This window comes from Poromitra crassiceps (assembly GCF_964638095.1).
Source record: "Poromitra crassiceps genome assembly, chromosome: 16".
NCBI lineage: Eukaryota > Metazoa > Chordata > Actinopteri > Beryciformes > Melamphaidae > Poromitra > Poromitra crassiceps.
The window spans coordinates 17,533,812-17,558,340 of NC_139645.1; the positions used below are offsets into that span (position 1 = coordinate 17,533,812).

The window sequence follows — 24,529 nt, forward strand, 5'->3', positions numbered from 1 at the left end:
TCAAACCTAAATTTATATACTTTGCGACGTTCATCATCGTTCAAATTTGGCTGGTGGCTTATTAACATAGGTTCCTGTGATGTGATGAACTCAAAATGCTAAATAATAAAGAAATATTTCTGGTTTCCAGGGACTTTAAGCAATCAAAATCTAAAGTTTTTCATAAGCGATAACTCTTTACCTAGCAACACTTGGGAAACCGACTAATACCTGGAACAATCGTTACTTTTTTTTGCTCATCAGAGAGCGAAGGGGCCACACGATCACAAGAAGAGAACCAGACCGGCAACTTTGTTTTGTTTTTTATTCAGAATTTCTGTAGTAGTTCTGCTACCAGAGATACAAGTTCAAGATGACTGGATTACAGTATGCATTTTGTTTTATTCATATTTTCTTATGTACTTTTTAAACTTTTGGGGCCCTCTGTTGCAAAAGTGGTAATTTTGCATTTGCACTCGTTTTGCGCTTGTTTAGCACCCCATGCAGCGCAAATTGGGGGCGTGCCCAAGCGCATTGGTATTCTCCCTGCCGCACTAAATACTTCTACGCCTATTAGAATTATACTGGGCGTGCATGGGGTATAGGCGTTCCCCATGCCAAACCAGGTGTATCCCTGCAAAATGCTTGCCTTCTGCTATTCTCAGCATGCCGCAAATTCTTCGCGTGCAGGCATGAAGAGCACCTAAAAACAGCTCTTAAACAGCTCTTACCGCAAAAATACCCCGCTGCGCTTGAGCGCACCATTATTCTCCACGCTGCGCTGCGCAGTGCAGGGGAATTCCTTTTGGATAGGTCATTACGCACGGATGTGCCAAATGCCAGGACATCAAATTCTGCTACTAAAATTGGTTAACAGCAGATGATTCAGTGACTATAATTCTATATATAATTCACGAGAAACTTTTATCACATCGCATTTCAATAATGAGAGACTAGTAGAAAGTATAACAAGCTTTAATGATACAACAAATTCATTTTGGTGTATGACTCCATGATATGATGACGCTCTCCTGAGTTGATGAGAGGGCATCGTCAGTGAAGAATAGGATAGGAAATCCCCCATGGGGAATTCTTCAATCAGGAGTCATGACGATGGTGGTGGTCAGGGGAGGAGGTGGGGCGAAAACAACTGCTTCAGCGATGATGATCAGCAACTGAGAATGACACATGGCACATACACAGCACATAGCAAACAGAGTAAAACATGGACCCTGATATACTACGCTGATTAGGTGATTGGGATCAGCTGGAGAGGAATACCTTGGGCTGATTGGTTATTGCCACATGTGTGGTAAACTGTGAATGGGTGAGGAGACAGCATCAGAGAAAGGGGGCGAGCCTAACAATGAATGGGTTATACAACCTCAAAGAAAGGGGGCGTGCACTGTGATATGACGAGAACTGGGCGTTGGCTGTTAAGTACCGTAGTCTTCATTATTGAAAATAGTCCAAGACATCATTAGTGTCAATCAAATGCCCCTTTTTCCCCGTTGCAAACACGTTTCTATTTTCCAGTCAAGAAAATAACCCGAATTGCATCAAATCATAGATGTTTTTAACAGGTATATGATGTGATGGTGTTGTTGTCAGATATCCAAATTACGCATCGAGAGAATTACTGCATGTATTGCGCAAACTGTATTAAAGGGACTGCAAGACGGGAATTTGATTGGTTTGATTGATGTTTGATGGCATTGCCAGGCCACACCTGTGAATAATTCTGGTGGTTAAGACCGTCCAAATCCCATTTGCACCACACGCAGATGGCATTTTCCGGGGCATGGAGAATAGCAGATGACTTGGCACGCCTCCAATTTGCGCCTGCGCCCGGCGTCATGCCAAGTTCTGCATCCCCGCTGAGAATTGCATCCCCACCATATTTTGGGGCTGTTTTAACTTAAAAACAGGGAGGTCATGTCTACCCAGACAATTACTGTATATCATTTTTACACAATTACGTTTATGTATAAATCATTAAAATATGCTCCTGTGAGCTGGAGATGCATTTGGCGGCGGGTGTGCAAAACTCAGCATAACACTGGGAACGCAATTTGAAACTTGTGCGAGGCGGACTTCCAATCATGGGAAGTGAATTCTTGGAATTCTTGGAATTCTAAGGTTTTACAGACATAGGGGAGCTGTGAAAACCATAGTTAACTGATAAGTGCATAATAAATTATTTATTAACCTTAATAAGGCACTGTTCTCGCTTTAGATCCGGTACCTACAAAAATAGATACTTTAGCATTAGTTAACCGGTACGGTTACAGTAAGGTAATGGTTAGGGTTACAGCATAAGGGTGAGTTAACGCTTATTAAGCATTATTATGCATTAACTAACCGTTAATGGATGTGCCTTAATGTAATTGTTGGCAAAGAGATTATGCTGTCTGACTTTATTTACGCCCTACAGGTTGGACAATGGTGGACTGCAGTGGTGGAAACCAGGTTTCAACAAGTGTAAGTGTGTATTCGGTTTGATTCATGAAAACAAACCAGAAGACAAAAAACAGATAAAAGCCTTTCTTAAAATGAATGAAGCGTACACACACATTTATTTGACAAAATTTGATATATATATATATATATATATATATTTATATATATTTTATATATATTTGTTCAGTAAAATGTCCTCTATTTATGTTGACTTTTTTGAGATGGACGATTATGAAAAACTCGAGTTGTGTTTTAAGAAAGGCACTTTCTTTATTGGAAACTTTCTTTCCCAGGCATGGGAGCTAAGGCAAAATGTTATGTTCAGAAAATGATGTAATGATTTTGTTTTGCTGATATGGTGAATGTTATGTTATGCTGTGATTTAGTTTTATTACTGCGGCGTTGGCGTATGTTGTACTGCATAATATATCATATGTGTGTCTTGTAAGCCCATGAGGGCTGGGCACTGTCAAGTGCATGACACATTTAATAAAAATCAATCATCAATCATCATCATCATATATATATATATATATATAATATTACTATTACTATATCATGCGATTAATCATGATTAAATATTTTAATCGATTGACAGCCCTAATATATATATATATATATTAGGGCTGTCAATCGATTATATATATGTATTAGGGCTGTCAATCGATTAAACTATTTAATCGTGATTAATCGCATGATTGTCCATAGTCGACCACGATTAATTGCAAATTAATCGCACATTTTTTATCTGTTCTATATCTACATTAAATGGATATTTTTCAAGTTTTCAATACTCTTATCAACATGGGAGTAGACAAATATGCTTGCTTTATGCAAATGTATATTTATTATTATTGGAAGAATGACAAATACTGTCCAGAATATTCTTCAGAGTAACCTCAAAGGTGTGCATGCTCTGCCTTAAGCGAGGGGGCGCAGGGCTCTGTGCATCAGCTGTGTGCTTGGCTAGTCTGGGCACCCTTTACTCCGCTTTTTGTCATGGGGGCATAAACCAAGGAAATAGGAAACAATACCGTAAATAAGTGCGCCAAAAAATGTATTTGTTGCCGTTAGCTTGGCACGGCGAGGTTAGGAGGTTACGGCAGCGGCTGTAGCTCAGGAAGTAGAGTGGGTCGTCCACTAATCGCTTTGGATAAAAGAGGTCGGTGGTTCGATTCCCGGCTCCTCCAGTCTGCATGTCGAAGTGTCCTTGGGCAAGACAATGAACCCCAAATTGCTCCCGTTGGTGTGCCAGCACCCTGCGTGGTAACCTGCTGCCATCGGTGTATGAATGGGTGAATGTACCTACTGACTGTAAAGCGCTTTGGATAAAAGCGCTATATAAATGCAGGCCATTTACCATTTACCATTTACGTAAGCTAGAGCCTGGAACAACACAAGTTGAACAACACACTCGAAAGAATAAAAGAGATAAAAAGGCCAGGGTGTTTTAATTTGCGTTTAAACGCCTGGGCAATGGGCATTGCTCACTACAAATAACATGAGCTCAGCAGTCGGCTGCATGTTCGTTTCTCTTCCTTCTCGTCTCGCAGCAGCTGGCAAGAAAATAGTGGGCGTGCACATGAAGTAAGCCAAGTCTTATTGGAGGCGAAGCGGACATCACAGTGCATCACGGTAGAGGCTGTCTCATCCAAATCACGTTAAATCTGCGAGGGATATATATAGCACCTGGATTACATATATGTTTCACATAGGGTTGTGTTTTGATTTCTATGTTTTATTTTGTCCAATATTGAAATGTTCTACAATTGCATGTTGTGCTAACATAAACATTATTTCTATCTACCACTTAGCCTATTTAGGCTGATTTGGTTGGTATTTCTTGTCAAAATGTATTAGCCTCAATGCATGCTGGGAGATTTCACATGTGGCTCAATTAGCCACGCACCGATGCATTCTGTTTCGAACATGTTGTGATCGAAACTGGAGCGGGACTGAGCGGTACTGAGCGGGTGATCGGTGCCGCTCCAACTTTCGCTCCGGTACCGCTCTGGTCCCCGCTCAAGCCAAAATCCCCTCACTCGCTCCACGCTCCGCTCCGCTCACATGCTCTGATAGTAGCTACAACAAACGAGACGAAAGAGGGATAGTTATTTGTTATCTTGTTAACGTTATAATTGTCACAATCGGACTACAATGCATCGGTCATGGAGCATCTCTGATATCATAATTGTACTGATAACCTAAATGTGCCGTTTTATTTTCTTATTCGTTGTGTCTGATTCTCAAGTGAACGAGCTATTTCTGCAGCTTGTTTCCTGTCTAGGGCGGGCTCTAGGCCGGATACACGCCGGGTGACAAAATCACTTGTAAACGGAGGCCAGGCTCTTTCTCGCCGAGACGAGCCTGGTGACGCGAGGTTAGTGCTTGGCCAGCAAGTGGTATTTGAGACGATACGTACTCTGGTGGTAACTCAACGGTACACCTAACCATGGCCAAAACGAACCCCAACTGCAAAGAGAACCACTTGCAGATTACAAGGCAACATTAAAATTGTTTAATTGAGTTTGGCATATGGCCCAGAGTGAGCGGAATGTATGGTGCTTATAGCCTGTCTTAGCCTATGTGTTGTATATAATGAAGATGTAAAAGCTCATTCGATTCAGTGAATGTTAGAGAATGGTGGGATCAGTTTTTCCATAAAGCAACAGAATGCAGCCCCCCAAAAATCAATAATATTAGAGTAGGCTATAGGAGAGTATATTCAAATTTACATTGATATTAGTTTGCAAGATTTTATTCTGGCAAATGGGGTGCTTTATAATGGGGAGATGTACCCATCCCATTAATGTCACATGACGTCACAGGGTTTTCACTGTCCAGAAAGAATTTGTTCTAGCAGACAGAAATGTGGTGGTCACGTTTCAATAACAGTTACAGATATCCAAAGCAGCGCTGGATGAGCTTGTTGAAACACTAATTTCAATAGTTGCTATTTGCAAACGTATAGAGAGCCAAAGTGAAACGTCACTTCCTGCATTGTCTGTGTACCAGTGCTGAAAAAAATTACGGAGAATAAGGTTACTTTTTTGATCCCGTTTGAATTGTGCCACGGGGAGCCAACGCTAATTTTGTCAATTTAAAACATAACTTTGCATGTAAAGAAAGTCTCAGTTTGTCGTCCAACTGAAACGTAGGGGTTAGTTTCGTATAAAAACTACATAGCTCGTGGAAGCTCGTGGCATGTTGCTGGTCTTCAGCTGTGCCGGTAGGGGAAGTGATGTCACTTAGGCGACAGTGTATGTAGTCTTTCTGATTTATAACTTACAGTGCAACAGTTTGGTGACAAACTGCGACTTTCTTGACATGCAAAGTTACGTTTTAAATTGACAAAATTAACGTTGGCACTCTGTGGCACAATTCAAACGGGATCAAAAAGTAACGCTATTAACAGCAGACACCAACTGATCCAAGTTAAGGTCACTCTTCGTCTTCATTCAAGTTCAGGTTGCACAAGATCTACCCTTCTGTCTCACCACTATGTGATAGGTGTCAGGTGTCAAAGGGTACATTATCCCATGCTTTTTGGTTTTGTCCTTCACTATCTGGGCCAAAATATTTGATTGGTACTATAAGGCTTATAAAATAACCCTTCAGCCAGTGGCAGAACTCGCCATCTTCAGCTGCTCAGAATCCTCTCTGCTCCTCCCTATACGGCTGTGCAACAGTCTCTGACGCAGGGGATGACCATCGCCAAGAGACTCATTTTGAAGGAGTGCAAGTCCCCCTCTCCACCTTCTTTTCAGCTGTGGCTGACGGACATGGTCTCAGTTATACATATGGAGAGACTTCGGTTCCTGAGGACCAATTCATGTAGGAAATTCACAATCATCTGGGACCCATTTCTAGCCTACTTAGATGAGGTTAAGAATGACAAGTAACTTGCTCAGCTGACTTCTCATGGACCCCTTGCATGGGATTCCACGCACATTTCTTACAAGCACATGAGAACTTGATGCGGCTGGTAGCGTTATTTTGTAATATTAACACATTCACTGCCAGCCTTTTTTTTTTTACTGTAGGTAGGTTCTGCCAGAGGGTTTTTTTGAGGATTCTGGCTCATCTTTCAAGACCCGAGGATTCTTTTCTGCTAAGATTTTGTGAACACACAATATCTCAAAAGAACTAATAGAATGTGTGCTTTCTCTGTCTAAAAGAGTTAGTTTGTAGAGTTAGTAGTTATGTAAGCATTAGCAGTTGAATACAGCATGGTTTCAGCGTCTGGAAATTTATTCTGAGATAAATGGCTTTTTGTGAAATTCGATAGAACAGTCACTTTAACCATTCATTTTTGGCATCAGTAAGACGTCAGACATCTAAACAATAGTTTTGAACAGTAATTTCCTCCATAACAGCAGGAAACCCCCCTCTGCTTCCAACTCCTCCCTCCGTGGGCGTTCTCCTCCGCAGCATTTGTCACAAGCGAGTGTTCTGCTGCTGCTGCTGCTGCTGCGAGTTTGAGCAGCCTCCCTCCCTGGCAGCGAGTGTGGATAGGGCTCACTTGTTTCTTGGGTTTGAGAGCTTTGATGAAGCTTTGTGCGATTCTAGGCTTTATGCTGCGTGTTTCAAAGTGTTTTCCACCCAGTCTATTTTTGGAATCCCCCACCGCCAGCTCCCAGCGCGATAATGCGCGAAGTGAAAGCGTTTTCGCCAATCCATTTTACAGTAGAGAATGGTTTCCTCGCGCGTTAGCCTACAGTTTTGGCTCTGCTTTTCCTAGTGTGGAGAGCACTGTCGCCACTTAGTGGGTCCGTGGAATGGGTTGTACACGTTCGCTGACTCCAATATTTTTATAGGAGACGTGGGGAGCGTTGATCCACGTCCCACCGTCAAAAAAAAAAAAAAAAATTTAAGCCGAGATAACTCGTCTTTGGCAGTGAACCGTCGGATTCTGTAAGCCGAGATAACTCGTCAATGGCAGTGAACGTGTTAATGTTGGTATATGTATGTTTTGTTTGTTTTTGTTTTTTGTCTGAGCCTGTTTTTTGTTTTCTATGTTCTGAAAATTATAAAATAGTATATGTAAAAAAAGAAAAGTGACGCTATTCTCCGTCCACCACCATTCATATTTTTTCAGCGCTGGTACAGGGAGTGACGTTCACTTTGCCTCTCTTTATGTGTCTGTCTGGATCTCTCCATCCCCCAGACTGTCCCTGCACTGGGTGTTAACGTTAGTCGCATTTAGACAGCCTGCGGATGACAGTCGCAGTGGGAGATGGTGAGATATGTTTTTCTCTGCATCTGTCCATCCTCCAGACTATACCCCTGCACTGGGCGTAACGTGTCCCCGGCAGCCGGCGCAAATAGCCATGTTTTTTTGTTCTGAAATGCTGTTAGAAACATGGACACCATCCACAGTGTTTGTATGTACATTACACTCAGATATAAGGTTTCATGACAGACTTTTGCACTGGCAGGACAGGACTGGACTATTACTGATGGTTGGAGAATTATGTAATGTACTTAAATGCCTCCATTTGTCAAACAAATAACTAACCTGTATCCATAGTACATATTTAAATGGGTGCAATCATCAATTCAATCTGACCATTTAATGTCAGATCAGAGCACTGAACAGAGCCTCACAGGTTATACTTAGAAAACTTAACCACGAAAAAGAAATGTCATATTTTGTGAGTATTTTATTATGAAATATGATGCATTATTATGCATTAAAGTAGCATTGAAATTAAATGCCCCTACCACTGCTTACTAACAGTCATTTAGAGAAAGGTTGAACAGACACACCTGAAGCCCCCAAATCGCTCTCCACCCTCTGCTGTAAAACTCAAAGTGAATTTCTGAAGGACAGCTCAGATGCTGTGAACATTTCAGAATTAATTTATAAACACACCCATAGTGAAACAATCAGCTCAGTAACCCATGTTCATCTAATTTTTGTCATAGGCGGATTATGAAATGATGGGCCCCTGTGCCTGGACACATGAAGGGCCCCCCTCACAGCGCACAAACCCAGAATTGGCCAGAATAATAACTAAGACATACATTCACCTGACTCTCAACAGGATTCACAGCACAGCCACCTGAACTCAAAGCCAACAGCACAATAACAAGAAATAAATTCACATGTATCTCCATACAGGCAACAAAATTAACTATTTTGTCCACCAGTCGCTAGTGAATGTTAAAATTTTAGCAGCCACTCAAATAGATTACCATTTTTATTTTCGATGGTGAGTGAAGCAAATCTACCAGCCACTTTTACCAGCATTTGGCTGGTGGCTGTGCTAATTTTGGACCCTGTCTCAGTAAAACAGGATTTACAGCACAGGTACACTCAATTAAAGCCAAAAGCACAATAATCCTAATTGTTCATAAACTTATGGAACATTTTGTCAAAAATAAAGGGTTGGGGCCCTATAAGGGATCATTTGGTCCCAGGCCCGAGCAAGATACGTGGTGGTCCTGTGAAGAAGCTCTGGGTTATGGGCCCCCTGAGCTCTGGGGCCCGTTCGGTAATACATCCCTCATTTTTGTGTACAGCCAATAGGCTGAGCATATAAAGTTACCTGACGAGCGAGGCAGTGGAAAACAGCATTTGTCTGCGTGCACTTTAGTTTTTACTGTCTTCACGTACACTTTGCATGTTCCCTCAGTATATGGACAGATCGCTCATCGTGTTTCAACCATGGAGTGTTGTCCTCATCGATTGTACTGAAGTATAACCACAGTTGAAAATGTTGAATGCCTAAATTCTCTCCGTCACGGGGTCTGTGTCCAAGAGAGACAGACTGTATCTGCATGTGTGAGCACACGCACGCACACGCACACACACACACAAACACACACACAAACCCACACACACACACACTAGGGCTGGGCGATATGGCCTCTAAAGAATATCGCGATGTTTTTCGGCTATATCGCGATACACGATATATATCTCGATATTTTTGAAATCTCTCATAAATGCTCAATTTAACCCTTCAGGGTTCATACACATTTTGACCAATGGATTTCCATGACTTTTCCATAAGTTCTTAACCTGTATTTTATGCACACCTGGGGTAAAAAAGAAGAAGAAAGGGCAGATAGTGAGCAAAGATGGATGATTTAATATTCCATAGCTGACCTAAGCAAATCTGACATCACTGTGAACACAAACAACACTTCTGATATAATATGATTGTTTTAGTGAAGTGTATCACTCAATAGTCAATACAAAAAATAATGGCTTTTATAGAACCGAAAGCCTAGCTGCTTAGTCTGCAGATAAAACATAAAAAATTACATTTAGACTCTGTGGCTTTATTGGCATGACGGCAACATATAAGCGGTCTGAATTTTGCATTGGGGCCAGTTCTATAGTGGGGAAAGCCTCACTATACGCCATCATATCTGTGTCGTTTCACTTTTGACTGAAAAATGATGCCTCTAGTCTAGATTAAAGAAAATACACGTATGTGATGTTGACTTATACAGTATGTAGGCTATGTGCGCATTCGTTTTCCTTATAGATCATGACTGCCCTGCAGCTAGCTATGTTAGCTTGCATGTAACGTTAGCGTTAGTTGCTTTTGGAGACAAACCCTGGACGTTTCATTTTGAGTAATGCATGAGGTTCTCTATGGTTTACACCAGCTCTGGGAGTATGAAGTGCTTTAAATGCGGGGATTTTGGTCACAACAAGCTTGTGGAGCGCTGCCCTGCAACTAGGTAGCCTAACCAGCTAGCTAACGTTAGCCCCGACCACAACAGCTAACGTTAACGCTAAACAAATCCGCTGCCTCATCCCCACGTTTGGTTTAGCGTAACGCCAGCTCAGACTTTCCCCTAATCTCAGAAACCTTGCGGGACATGTATTGCAAATCGCAATAGTGGTTGTTTTGTTATCATTTGAAACTGTCAACAGCTACACTGGAGGGTGGTGGAGGGTTTCGCTAACTGCGCCTGCTTGGGTTGGTTGGTGCGGACGGGTGATTTCGAATCGCACATAGGTTAAGACATAGGTTAAGGACGGGTGTGTCTGACGCGGTTTGACGCGTTTGACGTATCCATGTGATTCCCCCTCCCTTTTGAGTGTGACAGAGCTCTCGCTTGAGAGGGAGAGCTGGCAAGAGGAAACGTGAAGCGAGTCATGCCGGCGGCTTAAGTTATAAACAATGCGTGACAATTATACTCGAATGTTCGCGATATAGTCATTTCTACATCTCACGTGGCACAAGCCGCGATACATCGAGTATATTCGATATATCGCCCAGCCCTAACACACACACACACATGGGCTCGCACATAAGATTTGCACATCTGCGGATCATCCTGCATTCGCGGGGACTGCCCCCTAGTCCGACACCTCACGAGTCCGAAAAATGGCCCATTGGACAGACCTATCATTAGTCTGACAGCTCGTTAACCCGACCACGAAAATCTCACTAAATCTCACTAATCCGACAGTTCGTTAATCCAAAAATAATGTGATCTGACTGCTGCAGCGCAAACGACACATTTATCCGCATGGTTTTTCTCTCCTTTCTCTCTCACCCCCTCCCTCCGCCTCTCTCCCTCCCCCCTCTGTCTCGCCAGCTGGGCGAGTTAAGTTTGAACCCTTATTTCATTCATGTTAAATGTTGCGTGCGTCCTTCCCTCCCTAGCCCTGTATGTCGTGCGTAAAAGGAGAGGAAGAGTCGGAGGTTGTACTGCCAATTTACCTGTGGGTAGGAGTAATCTCTATGTCCCAGTTTGACGTGTGTAACCCGGACGTTTTGGGTTAGCCCCTCTTTAGTGTGGAATCGTTGCTGTGGACTGTATTTATTGCATGCTTTGCGTGCCATCCTTTGCCCTTTCACGTGTGCCGTGCTGTGCGTAATCCTATTAGGGGAGAACAGGGACGAATGAAGCACTTTTTGTTTTTTTTGTCATTGTGTAAAGATTGTTTCAGCTGGAGTTACAATATTTTTATGTAAGCAACCTACACATGTCCTCTGGCAGTACCAACCGTAGTTTCGTTCCACGGGTCAATACATCAGACGTCATCAGACGGCAACCAGAAGCTGCGCAATGCTTCATTTGTCCCGCAGTGGAGGGACAAATAAAGCACATGGCGGGGGACTAATGTAGCGGTTGTGAAAAACGCACAAAAACAGCCAGGTAACAATCTTTTTTCTGGCATTAACATACAATTCCTTCATCTTTTAGGCCATGTCCACACGGAGACGGAAGCGATCTTTTTTTTTTTCGTTTCAGAAAAGATTTCCATAAACATGGAATCGTTTCAAGAAATGTGTGTATCCACATGAAACCACTGAATACCACTGAAACCGCTGTAGAATAACAGAGAATAAGACAATCTCGTCAATAATGGCATACAACCTCTAGGGGCGCACAGTCTATAATGTGTATCTCACTGTAGCGAGCAGCTTAAACCCTTGGCTTTGCGGGGAGGTTTGCCATGTCGATGAATAAAATGATTAAACCTACAGTATACAGGCAAATGCAGAGCTGTTCAGCAGGGCTGATGGTCTCCCTGTAGCCTACAATATAGAACTATCGGTGACGTTCCTGATATCATCCACTTCCATTATCTTTAGACATGTTGCAAACACATCCCAGCGTATTGGCCGCTCCTGCACATCACAGCACAGGCTAAATGATGCAACATAAATATACATTATATAAACTCATGGCATAAATGTGTTTTTATTGAAAAAGTCGCGTCAAGTAAGCTAAAGTCTTGTTGGAGTGGATACCAGCAGATATCACAGACATCACAGTGCAACCATGAGTTCCTCAAACCTCTCACTTACCTATTCACGTTGTATTTACGAGGGCTATATATAGGGCAAGCCGAGTATGTCGGTTACACTCAGGGTTTACATTTCATTTCATTTCATTTTGTCCAATATTAAAATATTCCAGAATTGCATGTTGTATTAAAAATAAATATAATTTATATCTAACACGTTAAGCCTGATTTTGTTTGTGTTATTGTAAAAATTTAGCCGCCGCTAAGCCTTCTGGGAAATATCCGATGAAGGGAGGGGAGGGGTGGATGGGAAGAGTCAGCTGTGTGGAGCCCTGAGGATGTTGTACACGCTGTTCTCCGTGTCCTCCACTTGTTGCTGACGGTGGTAATAGAGGAGCATTATATTTTGCTGCAAGATCCCCAACAGGCTCAGTAGCTACTGCCATGATTGTTATTGTTGCTGGTGGAGAGAGGTGGGGCTATGGCGTCATCGTTTCAGGAAAGATGCGTATGGGTTGTAAACACGGAAATGCAAGGGTGGCGTCTTCAGATTTAATCACTCTGGGACCCGGTTTGAAAAATTAGCGTATACTCCCAGAACGTATAGTCCCAGAACGCGGTTCCATCTGGACGAAACGTCTATATGACAAAAAACTTTAGCGGATACACCTAAACTCGTCTCCGTGTGGACATGGCCTTAGTCATCTAAGAAACTATAATAAGGCCTTGGCCACACTGATCCGTGGTGTCTGTCCGTGTGCGTTCATTTCTCTGTTCACTTCCATTCATTTTCAATGACAACTGTCCGACTGTCCGTGGAGCACTCAGAAGCGTACGTATCCAGAAAATTTGCATACGTTTTGATGGACAGAAAGTTGAAGAGGGATGAACTTTTTCTGGACGGACGTATCGGATGGTCGGATAGTCACTGTCCGTTTAGCCAATCAGAGTCGAGGTCTCGAGAGGAGGCGTTCCGAGATTTGTTTCAACTTTTCAAAGAAGATGGCCGAGGCGGTGAACGAGGCTATAAGGGATTCACCAGCAAAATGAGTAAAATTGTGTGATTTCACTAGGATTTCAGTGACTAGAAGTTAGTCCAAGGGGAGAATGTAGTGCATGCTTGTAGTGCAACCCATGCTTCGCTCGCGCTCGCATGGGTTGGGGATTTACTTATAAAGCCACATGTTATGACCTGGTCTAGGGGTTTTAGGCGTAATGATGTTGCAGCATTGAATAAACGTGCCCAGTGAGAACTCCACGTTTACTTATTAAATAGACATAAGTACAGTACTAAACATAACAACACTGATTTTTTTTAACGCAAATACAAGTGTATTGATTGTTGTCATGTTGGCGTCCCTCCCTACCACTAGGAATCAGTATTGTTATAGGTGAAACTATAAAACTAAACTAAAACCAAACCAAAACCAAACGACACTTCCCTGATGCAAAACCTTCTGTATCACTCACTCACTCTCTCTCTCTCTCACACACACTCTCACACACACACACACACACACACACACACACACACACACACACACACAATTTGACTATTTTGCTCTGTAGGCTACACATTAGCACATACCATTTTAACAAAAACAAGATACAGTATGCAAGAATGGTGTGATAGGCTACATGATAGAACAGACTACATTCAAAACCAACACATTCCCACAGATTTCAGTCCATCTTTATCAGACAACAATTGGGAGGAGAGAGAGAGAGAGAGAGAGAGAGAGAGAGAGAGAGAACGAAAAAGAGAGAGCAAGAGCTGTCCACGTCTTTTCCCTTTGATGTCTCAACGAGCAACAGCTGTTGTCTGCATTCAAACCACGTAACACAAAACTTACTATTTTGTTGTGTCCCTTTGTGCCAATGTGCCTCCAGTCTCTACACTTGTAATTTCCCCCCGTCAAACATGAAGGAAAATGGATGAGGAAGTAGTCCATGTGTGTGAATCTCATTCGAGCTGTCATTGGTTGTCAAGAGTCTCGTTGGCCAGCCTCCTCTCCCTTCTGTCTGGTGGGCTGCAGGAGTTTAGCCCAATCATTCATTATTGACGCCTGAATGGACTGCGGTCACGCCATCCGCACTTTGAAGAAGCGTAGTCGCGCTATCTGCACGTAAAATCCATTGAGGGTCTACTTCGCTCTGCACGTTAAAGAGTGGGTGAGCCCCTCATGGTGCCTTCAGGTACGCCTCGTACACCCAGAAACAGATACTAATGGCCACAGAGCTTGTTGTAAACAGCACAGATAATGTTGATTGGGCCGCTACCGGCCCAATCAAATACATAATACATACTTTTTCACCAACCTGACCGGCCCACTAGCGAGCGGCCCGCCGGCCATTGCACCGGTAAGAATACATTGCAGTCCAGCCGTGTTCACCTGTGATTCCCTCTATGTAGGCTATTTTAGCCTTGTTACATTCATAAAAAATCAAGCTGTAGGCCTCTATTTTCCATATTCGCGTGTTGTTTGGTCTCCGACAGAGCCCTTTCCGGGCTGGTTCATTACAATAATGTTTTTGATCATTCAATAATCAGTAGGCTATACTGCACTGCATAATGTAACAGGCAGTAGGATACGTCCAATGCAAAAAAAATGCAAGGTGCTCTTTAAACACGACTCCAAGAAGACCTCTTCCCTCAGCCGCCATACCCACACACACACACACACACACACACACACACACTCGCGCGCACAGAGGGGGGGAGAGAGCGAGTGTGTATAGTTTGTAGCTTCATTTGGGAACGGAGCATCAAGCTGATCACTGCTGAACTGATCATGGGTATTCAGGATCCACACGCAGATAGCCTAATTATTAGCGCCGCTGCCGCCCGTGAGAGTAACATGACTCTCTGATAATGAACTCTGATCATTTGTTATGACTGTTATTGAAGATCATGATCAGTCAATAGATTGGTTGTGAGGATGATATGAAGCTCAAGTTGGCTGTGTGACGCAGGGAGCATTACGCACATGCGGTAGCCTATGTTACAGTCATTTTTCAGCAGCTAAGATTGTCATTAAGCTATACCCTCCCTCCCTCTCTCTCTCTATATATTGTAACGTTCCTGGTAACTCATGAGGCAGAGGCTTCTTGCTGGTACAGGGTTCTTTATTATCAGTTAGTTATATTACAACTCTCAGCGGTTGTCACGCTCATAGCTAGCAGCATTCCCTCTAGGCAGTATCTGGAGACTGACCGCGCATGCTCAGTCTCCCCCTAAGTATCCCCAACAGCATAGTGTTCCCCAATAACACTCCCACACATCAGTTCCTATCTGTAGTCGAGACACTACCATTGCTGTAACACTGATTCGCTACATACTCCCCGCCCAACAATAAGGTCAACGCCCACGTTGATACCACATCACACATCCCCCTGTACCAAAACACACCCAACATCTTTTCTTTGCTTTTTAGCAGCTTCTTTGTTTTTTAACCACATTTTATGTCACCACATTTTATGTTTCAATCTCAGTCTTCTCCCCCATCTTTCCTCCCCCACAATATCTCATGCCATGCACATCATTTAGTTTTTTTGTTACAACATTTCCAACCACCATCTCCTCTTTTTTTTTTTTTAATATAACAAAGTTCTCGAAGTGTCCTGGAGCCCTTGGCTCTCTCCGTGGCCGTGTTAGTCTCTGTGAATCTGCCTGTGGGGCTGATCCCACCTGCAGTGTCTCTGGGGCTTCAAGTCCCTGAGTGGTGGCCGCCCGGTCATGGCCGGACGCCCCTCTCTGTGGAAACAGATTCCTTCTTTCAGCATGTCTATGTGAAACCGCTGGGCGGCCGAGATCTGGGGGAAGGGTGCACCCCCCCCGGTATGGGGCCAACCTGTCTCGGTGGAGTACCTTCTTGCCACCAAGTGGCATCTGCACTCGGTACACCACCTCCCCCATTCTCTCCATGACCCTGCATGGGCCTGTCCAGTGACAGTCCAGTTTAGGGCTACGCCCTTTTTTTCTCCGGGGTGTGTACACCCAGACCAACTCCCCCCCCTGGAAATGGTTTCCCTTTGCCCTCACGTCATAGTTCCTTTTTTGTTTCATGCCCGCTTTCTCCAGCTGGTCCCGAGCGAAGTTGTGAGCGGACTCTAATCGATCTTGTAGCCTCCTGGCATACTCTCGCCCCGGGGGCGCGTCCAGTGCATCTGGTGGTTTGCCGAACGCCATTTCTGCTGGTGTCCGCAGTTCTCGGCCCAACATGAGCAGAGCGGGTGTGCAGGAGGTGGACTCTTGTGTGGCAGATCTGTAGGCCATGAGGATGAGAGGCAGGTGCGTGTCCCAGTCTTTCTGGTGCTCCTCAGTGAGGATGGCCAACTGCTTTTTCAGCGTCCGATTGAATCTTTCTACTAGGCCATCGCTCTGGGGGTGCAATGCTGTGGTCCGTGTCTTTTTAATGTTCAGTTTCTCGCACATGGTGGCGAACAGTCGTGACTCAAAGTTTCTTCCTTGGTCACTGTGTAGGGTCTCTGGTGCTCCGAACCTACTGAACATGCCTGTTACTAGTGCGTCGACCACCGTCCCCGCCTCCTGGTCGGGCAGTGCGTATGCCTCTGGCCATTTTGTGAAATAGTCCATGGCGGCCAGGACGTATCGATTTCCACTGTCTGAGCGTGGGAAAGGTCCCATCACGTCTACTGCTACCCTCTCCATGGGGGCTCCTGCTGGTAGCTGTTGGAGCGGGGCGCGAGACTGGTCTAACGGACCTTTGTACGCTCCGCAGAGGTCGCAGCGTCGACAGAAGTCCTGTACGTCTCTCCTCATCCTCCCCCAATAAAAGCCTTGTCTGATGCGACGGAGGGTTTTGCTTACCCCAAAGTGCCCAGCCCCTACAGTTCCATGGCAACTCCTGCACACCTCCTCCCTCAGCGTCGTCGGCACTACTTTCCGCCACTTATTTTCTCCTGTCGCTGGCTCCTTCCAGGACTTCATCAGCCCTCCGCTGCTCAATCTCAGGGTGTCGAACCCTGCCCACAGCCCTTTGGTTGTGTCGGTGGCCCCTGCCACCTCCTCCCAGGGCGGCTTCTGGCCCTCTTCTACCCATTGCAGTACTGGCGACAGCTCCCTGTCGTTTTCTTGGTGGCCCCTCCAATCTGCTGCCTCTGCCATCCGCAGCGTCTTGCACACTGGTCCATCCCCCATGTGGTTAGGGCATATTCTAGCTTCCTCTTGGAGCTCTCTCTCTCTCCCCTCTCTCTTCTCGCAGTACACACACCCCCTTTCTGCGCAGGGTCGTCGTGACAGGGCGTCTGCATTGACGTGGTGTGTCCCTGCTCTGTGCTCTATGGTGAAGTTGTAGTCCGCCATTCTCTCTAACCAGCGGCACACCTGTCCCTCCGGCTCCCGGAAGGACCATAGCCACTGCAGTGCTGAGTGATCGGTCCGTATGGTGAACTGAGGCTGTCCCAGGAGGTAGTATCTAAAGTGTCTTAGTGCTTCTACAACGGCTAGGAGCTCCCGGCGGGTGACGCAGTAGTTTCTTTCTGTCTTATCAAACGTCTTGCTAAAGTACGCCACCACCCGCTCCCCTTCAGGCCCTGCCTGGGACAGCACGGCCCCCATACCCCCATTGCTGGCATCAGTGTCTAATAGGAACGGCAGTGCGGGGTCTGGTGTTCTAAGCACTGGGGACTCGGTCAGCGCTTTCTTGAGGGCCTCGAACGCTAGGTGGCATTCTGCTGTCCAGTTGAAGTCTGCGTTCTTTTCTTTAAGCCGGAACAGTGGCTCTGCGATGTCAGAAAATCCTTTTACAAATTTCCTGTAGTAGGATGCTAACCCTACGAAGCTCTCGAGTTCTCTTTTGTCTCTGGGTGTGGGCCACTCTACGAGTGCCCGTGTTTTTTCCTCCAGAGTGCGAATGCCCCCCACGCCGATGCCATGTCCCAAGAACTCCACCCTCCTCTTCAGGAAGTGGCACTTATCTGGGTGTAGCTTTAGACCTGCCTCTGCTATCTTCTGTAGGACCTTTCGTAACGCCCCAACCGCTGCCTGAAACGAGCCCCCGTGTGTCAATATGTCATCTAAGTATACGACGCATTCGGTTTGGGGAATGTCCCCCAGCAGTTTCTCCATTAACCTCTCGAACGTTGCGGGTGCGTTGCACAGTCCGAAACTGAGTACTCGAAACTGCCACAGTCCTCTCTCGGTGCGGAAGGCGGTCTTTGGTTTGGCATCGTCGCAGAGGGGCACCTGCCAGTACCCACTGCGGAGGTCTAGGGATGAGAACCAGGATGACTCCCCCACTATGTCTAACAGCTCCTCGATGACGGGCAGCGGGTACGCGTCTTTTTTTGTCACCTTGTTCAGCCCTCTATAGTCTACGCAGAATCGCATCTTCACGCTATTTTTCTTCTTCACCAACACTACCCCCGACGCCCATGGGCTCTCTGACGGCTCGATGATCCCCGCCCTCAGCATGTTCTCTACAGCTTCGTTCGCTATATCTCTTCTTGCTGCTGTGACTCGACGGGGATACGACCTGATGGGCCGCGCCCCTTCAGTGTCTATTTGGTGTTCCACCAGGTGGGTACAGCCTAGCTCATCGTCCGACATCGCGAAAATGTCTTTATATTCTTCTAGTACCCTCCATAGTTCATCGCTCTGCTGGGGTTCTAACCCTTCGCTCTGGCGTTGGTGTAATCTCCTGAGCATCTCTAACCTCTCTCTCTCCCCCTCTGCCTGTTTCGCTGGCTGAGGGCAAGTGTTTGGAGGTGGGCTAGGGGCGTGGTTTTGTGGAGGGGCTTGGTCTGCTGGGTGGGGCTCATGCTCTATGGTGACGCGGTATACGGTGATGTTGTTAACGTTAGGCCGCTCCCCTGGAACGGTGGGAGGGTGGCCCATCTGGACTATTGGCCCCTCTGCAAATGTCAATGTGCTTTTTGCTAGGTCTATTGTGCATTTGTTCAACGTTAAGTAGTCTTCCCCCAGGATGCAGGGCCCCGCCATTTCTACCACCCACACCGGAAAGTCCACTGTCTGTCCCCCCACTGTTATCATTACGTGTCCCCTCCCCCTCATTGGCATCAACTCACCGGATACTGTTCTTAGCAGCTGTGCTGCTGGCTGCTCCAGGCGCGTCCCCTCGGGCATCATGTTGACGTTCACCAGCGTTTCTGTACACCCCGTGTCCACCAGGGCGGCGCAGTATCTCCCCTGTAGGTAGACTGGAACATGGCAGCCGTTCATCGCGCGCGGCCCGCTCTGCATGTTGACAGCTCCGACGATGTCGTCTACTTCGGGGCACGGCGGAGCCCCACCTCCCCGTTGCTGTCGGTGGGCTCCTTCCTGCGACGACGTGGCTACGGGGACTGTGACATCGTAGACCTGTCTCGCCCCATCTGGACGGGCCCTGTGCCGTTTCCCTGGTTGCACGCTCTCCGGCGGCAGTCTGCTTCCCGATGTCCGGGGCGTCCACATCCCCAGCAGATCATGCTCCCTCTGGCCCAGCTGTTGTTCCGCTGGGTGGGCTGCCGAGCGGGGTTGGGCTGCAGGGTCGCTCTGCGGAGCAGTTGTTCTTTTAGCTGTTGTACTGACTCGGACAGTTCTTTCACCATGTTGCCTTGCTCTGCCAACGCCGTCTTCCACGCTGGCTCCTCTTGTATCGGGCTTTCTGCTGCCATTCTCGCCACGGGGCAGCTCTCCCCTCTTCGCTGTTCATGGCCCAGCCCTCTACTGTCTCTCTTTCAAACGCCAGCTCCAGCGCTACTTCTAGTGTCTTTGGCCGTTGTAGCATTACTTGCTCCCTTAGTCCTCGCGGCGCGATAGCCTGGATGAAGTAATTTCGGGCTAGCTCGTCCAGTGCTTCTGGCGGCAACCGGCTGTATACGCGCCGGCTGAGGATCTCAATGTCTGTAGCCAGTGCCCGCAGCGACTCCCCTGGTCGTCTACGTCTGTTACACAGTTCCGCGACCATGATGCCTTCTTCTTTGCACTGTCCGAAACGCCTCCTCAGGGCCGCCATCACAACGTCTAAGTCTTTTGTATCTGCCATTGCCGCCACACATGTTATAGCTTCACCCTCGAGTGACATCACCAGGTGACTGGCTCTCTCCTCCCTCGACCAGCCATTCATGTCCGCTGCTACGTTAAACATTGTGCAATATGGCTCCCACTCGCCTTTACCGTTGAATTTTGGCGGGGTGATTTCCTTCCTTCCCCGGCGCCCGCCGTCCTTTGTCGCCTCGATCCGTGTCCCGTCTTTGTCCCCGGCTCGCAGGCTAGCTCCGCTGGGCTGTGGCACAGCCTCCATGGCTACAGCGGCAATGTCAACAAGCTCGGTCTTCACTCTCACCGGCCCCGGTTTTTCCGCTCCTTCTCCCGCCTCGCTAGCTTGCCTGCTAGCTCCCTTGAGCCGCAGGGTAGCTTCCGTGGCTACGGTGATAGCGCCGTCTAGCTCGGATTTTATCCTCACCAACCCCAGGCTTTCTGCTGCTTTCCCCGCTTGGATCTCTGTGGTAGCGGCCGCGTCTACCCAGTCATCTTCCTCTTCGGATGCCTGGTAGTCTGCCCCGGCTCTTGCTTTTCCCGCCTCTCGTTTGAGTCTTTTCCGCTCTTTCTTCAGGAACTTGTTAACCGATTCTGGAGGCAATATTCACCGTTTAAACTTCTGACGCCAGTGTAACGTTCCTGGTAACTCATGAGGCAGAGGCTTCTTGCTGGTACAGGGTTCTTTATTATCAGTTAGTTATATTACAACTCTCAGCGGTTGTCACGCTCATAGCTAGCAGCATTCCCTCTAGGCAGTATCTGGAGACTGACCGCGCATGCTCAGTCTCCCCCGGAAGTATCCCCAACAGCATAGTGTTCCCCAATAACACTCCCACACATCAGTTCCTATCTGTAGTCGAGACACTACCATTGCTCACCACTGTATGTGTAACACTGATTCGCTACAATATATAGATATAGATAAAGATATAGATAGATAATTTCCCCAAAAATATATAAATACCATGGATGACCGTGGGCTTCAGCAGATTGTCAAGCAAAGACGATCCAAAAATTTGGCAGAGATTCAGAGGGAGTGGACTGAGGCTGGAGTCAGTCATAACTGAGAAGTAACTGCTGACTTTCTTCACACTATTCTAATTTCTTGAAATAGTTTTTTTTTTTTTTTGGAGCTGTAGGCCAAAGGTGACGGAGCTGTCCGAGGTGCTGAACCGGCCAGATCGCGAGTAACCAGGATGCGCGGGGCCAGGCCGTCGTATCTATATGCTGAACGGAGATCCCGTGCTCATAACAGCGGCGGGAGACAATAGCCTATAGAAATTGCCATGACATAACCTTATTGATTTACTGTGATTTTCTGCACCTGGTTGGCAATATAACCACTTCTGCTTGCAGACCCCGTTGCTGATTGTTGCCTTGCTGTTGCTGTGCCCTGGCTCCTGAAAGACTTCAGTGGACTTTTTCCCTGTGTAAACTCTGCCAAGAAACTTTAGTTAGTTGTCGGCCGTCCGACATCCAGTATAGGCTAGATTTAGCTGAAAGCTTAATTGCTGTTCTTTGTTTATTTGTTCATTTTGTTCAAGTCTAAGTAAAAATACATTTATTTGATTCCTGCCTCTGTCGTCTCTGCTCCTGGGTCCAAATAGCCTACACTCTCACAGCCTAACACCAGCAAAGACATTTGCAGTTTTATAGGCTACATTCAGTCTAGACTGAATGAGAAGTGCGCTGCTGTCAGAGCCAATATTTTCAGACTAACGAGCAGTCGGATTAGTGAGATTTTCGTTGTCGGGTTAACGAGCTGTCGGACTAATGAGGTGTCTGTCCAATGCCTCATTTTTCAGACACGTGAGGTGTCGGACTCGTGAGGTGTCAAACTAGTGCCATGGCACTGCACTTGCACCAAATTAAATGTTTACCCGCACACACACACACAAATTGTCGCATATGTGACTGTTTTGGATATTCACGTTTGTGGCGAACTCGCATTCTAGTTTCAAACGTCCTCTCTGCCTGCCCACTGTGCCTCTGTGGTGCGGAGCTGGCCAGCCCAGCCTCTCCGCCCTGCCTACCTGCCGGTCTCTATACAGAGCAAGAGGGAACAGACACACAGACAGACAGACGGATGGATGCACACACATGACCGACATAATCTCCTCCCGTCTTTCTCCTTTTCTGCTCACAGAGGTTTGTTTCTGCTTGCCATCAATGTTACTGCAGCATCGCTTCCTGATCTCCCAAACTACAGGGCAGACCAAGGCTCAAACATCACAGAACATGCATGCATTGCGTTAATCGCGTGTACAAAAAATATAGTGGCTGTTACTGCCACCTTTGAAAAAGGCTCGCTTGGAGACCAATAACATATAAAAGAAGGAGTCAAGAAACAAGTTTGCCAAAAAAAGTTTTTTTAATTTTTCAACTAAAATTTCAACTCTCTAGAAAAAACTAAATAACAAAGGAGTCAGGTGGGACGGCCAAACAGAACAAAAGAGCGGGCACACACTGGCCGACACACGGCCGGCGGACCAGGCACCACCCTAAACTACAAAACATAACAAACTAAACTATAGAAACAAAGCCGCGAAAAATAAAAACTACCGTACCCACCTTTTCCAAAGTAAAGAAAGGATAAATCAAAGAAAGCAAATCAAAGTAACAAAACAAACCAGATACATGGCTGCTGCCACCAGCATGTAGGTGTGTTGAGATGAGAGAGGGAGAGAGAATGACTGAAGCTGCCACTATTTATGAATGAGATCTATGATTAACAGATGAGGATCAGCTGAGTCCAGGCATAAGCAAGCCACTGGAATGGAGAGGAGGATCAGCTGAGCCAGGCATGAGCAGCAGAGTGAGATCAGCTTAGCAACCATGCCTTAGCAACCAGAGGCAGGACAACTAAGTGGAGCAGAGAGAGAGTAATGTTATGAGAGAAACATACAATAAGGGGGAGCGCATAACAGTGGCGTTAAAAGGAATTTGCGTTAACTCGGTATTATTGCGTTAACTTTGACAGCCGTACACATATAATAAAAAGTATAATACATACAAATGGAGATTTGTTTTTGCAAATGAAATCTTACATAGGAAGCTCATGAGTCACATCTATTCATTCAAATGATACTCTGAAAAAAGATGGCTGACAAAATGTAATCATGCAACTGAAGAGATGAACAGTCAATCTGTTAAATCAACAGATAATAAACACAACAGGTTTATTAGATGAGAAGCTGCTGCTGTAACAAGTCTTGTTGTCTCATCAGACGCCTGTGATCTCACACTGGACCCAAACACAGCACACAGAAAGCTCCTCCTGTCTGACGACAACAGAAAGGTGACGAGGGTGAGAGAGGAGCAGCCATATCCTGATCACCCAGAGAGATTTGACTGGTTTCATCAGCTGCTGTGTAGAGATGGTCTGACTGGGCGCTGTTACTGGGAGGTGGAGAGGAAAGGACGGGTTAATATCGCAGTGACTTGCAGAGGAATCAGCAGGAGAGGATATGGTGATGACTGCAGTCTTGGAGATCGTGAAAAGTCCTGGAGTCTGTTCTGCTCTGATGATGGTTACATTGCCAAGCACAGCCGCACAGACAAAACTCTCTGCTCCTCCTCTGTCTCTAACAGAGTCGCAGTGTATCTTGACTGGCCTGCTGGCTCTCTGTCCTTCTACACAGTTTCCTGTGACACACTGATTCACCTCCACACTTTCCAGTCCTCATTCACTGAACCACTCTACCCTGCGTTCTGGGTTGATTCTGATGCCTCAGTGTCTCTGTGTCAGATAGAGGAGTGAGAAAGAAACACACTGTGACCAAACACAGCTGCTGAGATGATGCTTCACTCTACAGCAGGGGTGAGCAATTTTTTTTTCTTGAGGGCCATACTGACTTACATCAAGTAAGCGAAGGGCCACACATTGGACATTATACCTCCCAACACTCCTGATATTTTTAACCCGCTCTCCTGTTGTGATTGGTTAATATCTTGATATAATAGTGATACAAATCCAATGGCTGTAGCAGATGAGATTTATTAACATAATTCTGCCTTTTATTTAGTTTTGGGGGGTCGTTTTGTTTTTCTTTGAGTCCGCCACAGGGCCACAAGAAATGACTGTAGTCATTTCTTACACATGAGATTACTATTAGCCTTTTAGTCATAAAGATTATTGGAAGACATTCCATATTCCAGACTGAAATGTTATAACAGAAGTGGAGTATTCGCCAGAATGACATGAACATTTGGAATATATATATATATATATATATATATATATATATATACTGTGTATATTGCAATTCCATCGTGGGCCAATCTGGCCTCATCCCAAAACCAAAAGGCCTCAGGGTGAGCACATTTTTTCCAAATAAAGTTAGTCTCAGGTCATCATACAG

At 46.0% G+C, this 24,529-nt stretch overlaps 1 protein-coding gene across 1 annotated transcript in view; it reads left to right on the forward strand.

Annotated features, from left to right (window-relative positions):
• LOC310790931 (protein NLRC3-like) overlaps positions 1-24,221 on the forward strand; it is a 60,004-nt gene extending 35,783 nt beyond the window's left edge. The window contains exons 7-8 of the mRNA XM_083652642.1: positions 2,414-2,460; positions 23,396-24,221. Of these exons, the coding sequence (XP_083508768.1) occupies positions 2,414-2,460; positions 23,396-23,928 (580 nt within the window). The 3' untranslated portion in view covers positions 23,929-24,221. The remainder of the gene's footprint in view (positions 1-2,413; positions 2,461-23,395) is intronic.
• Positions 24,222-24,529: the final 308 nt, after the last annotated feature.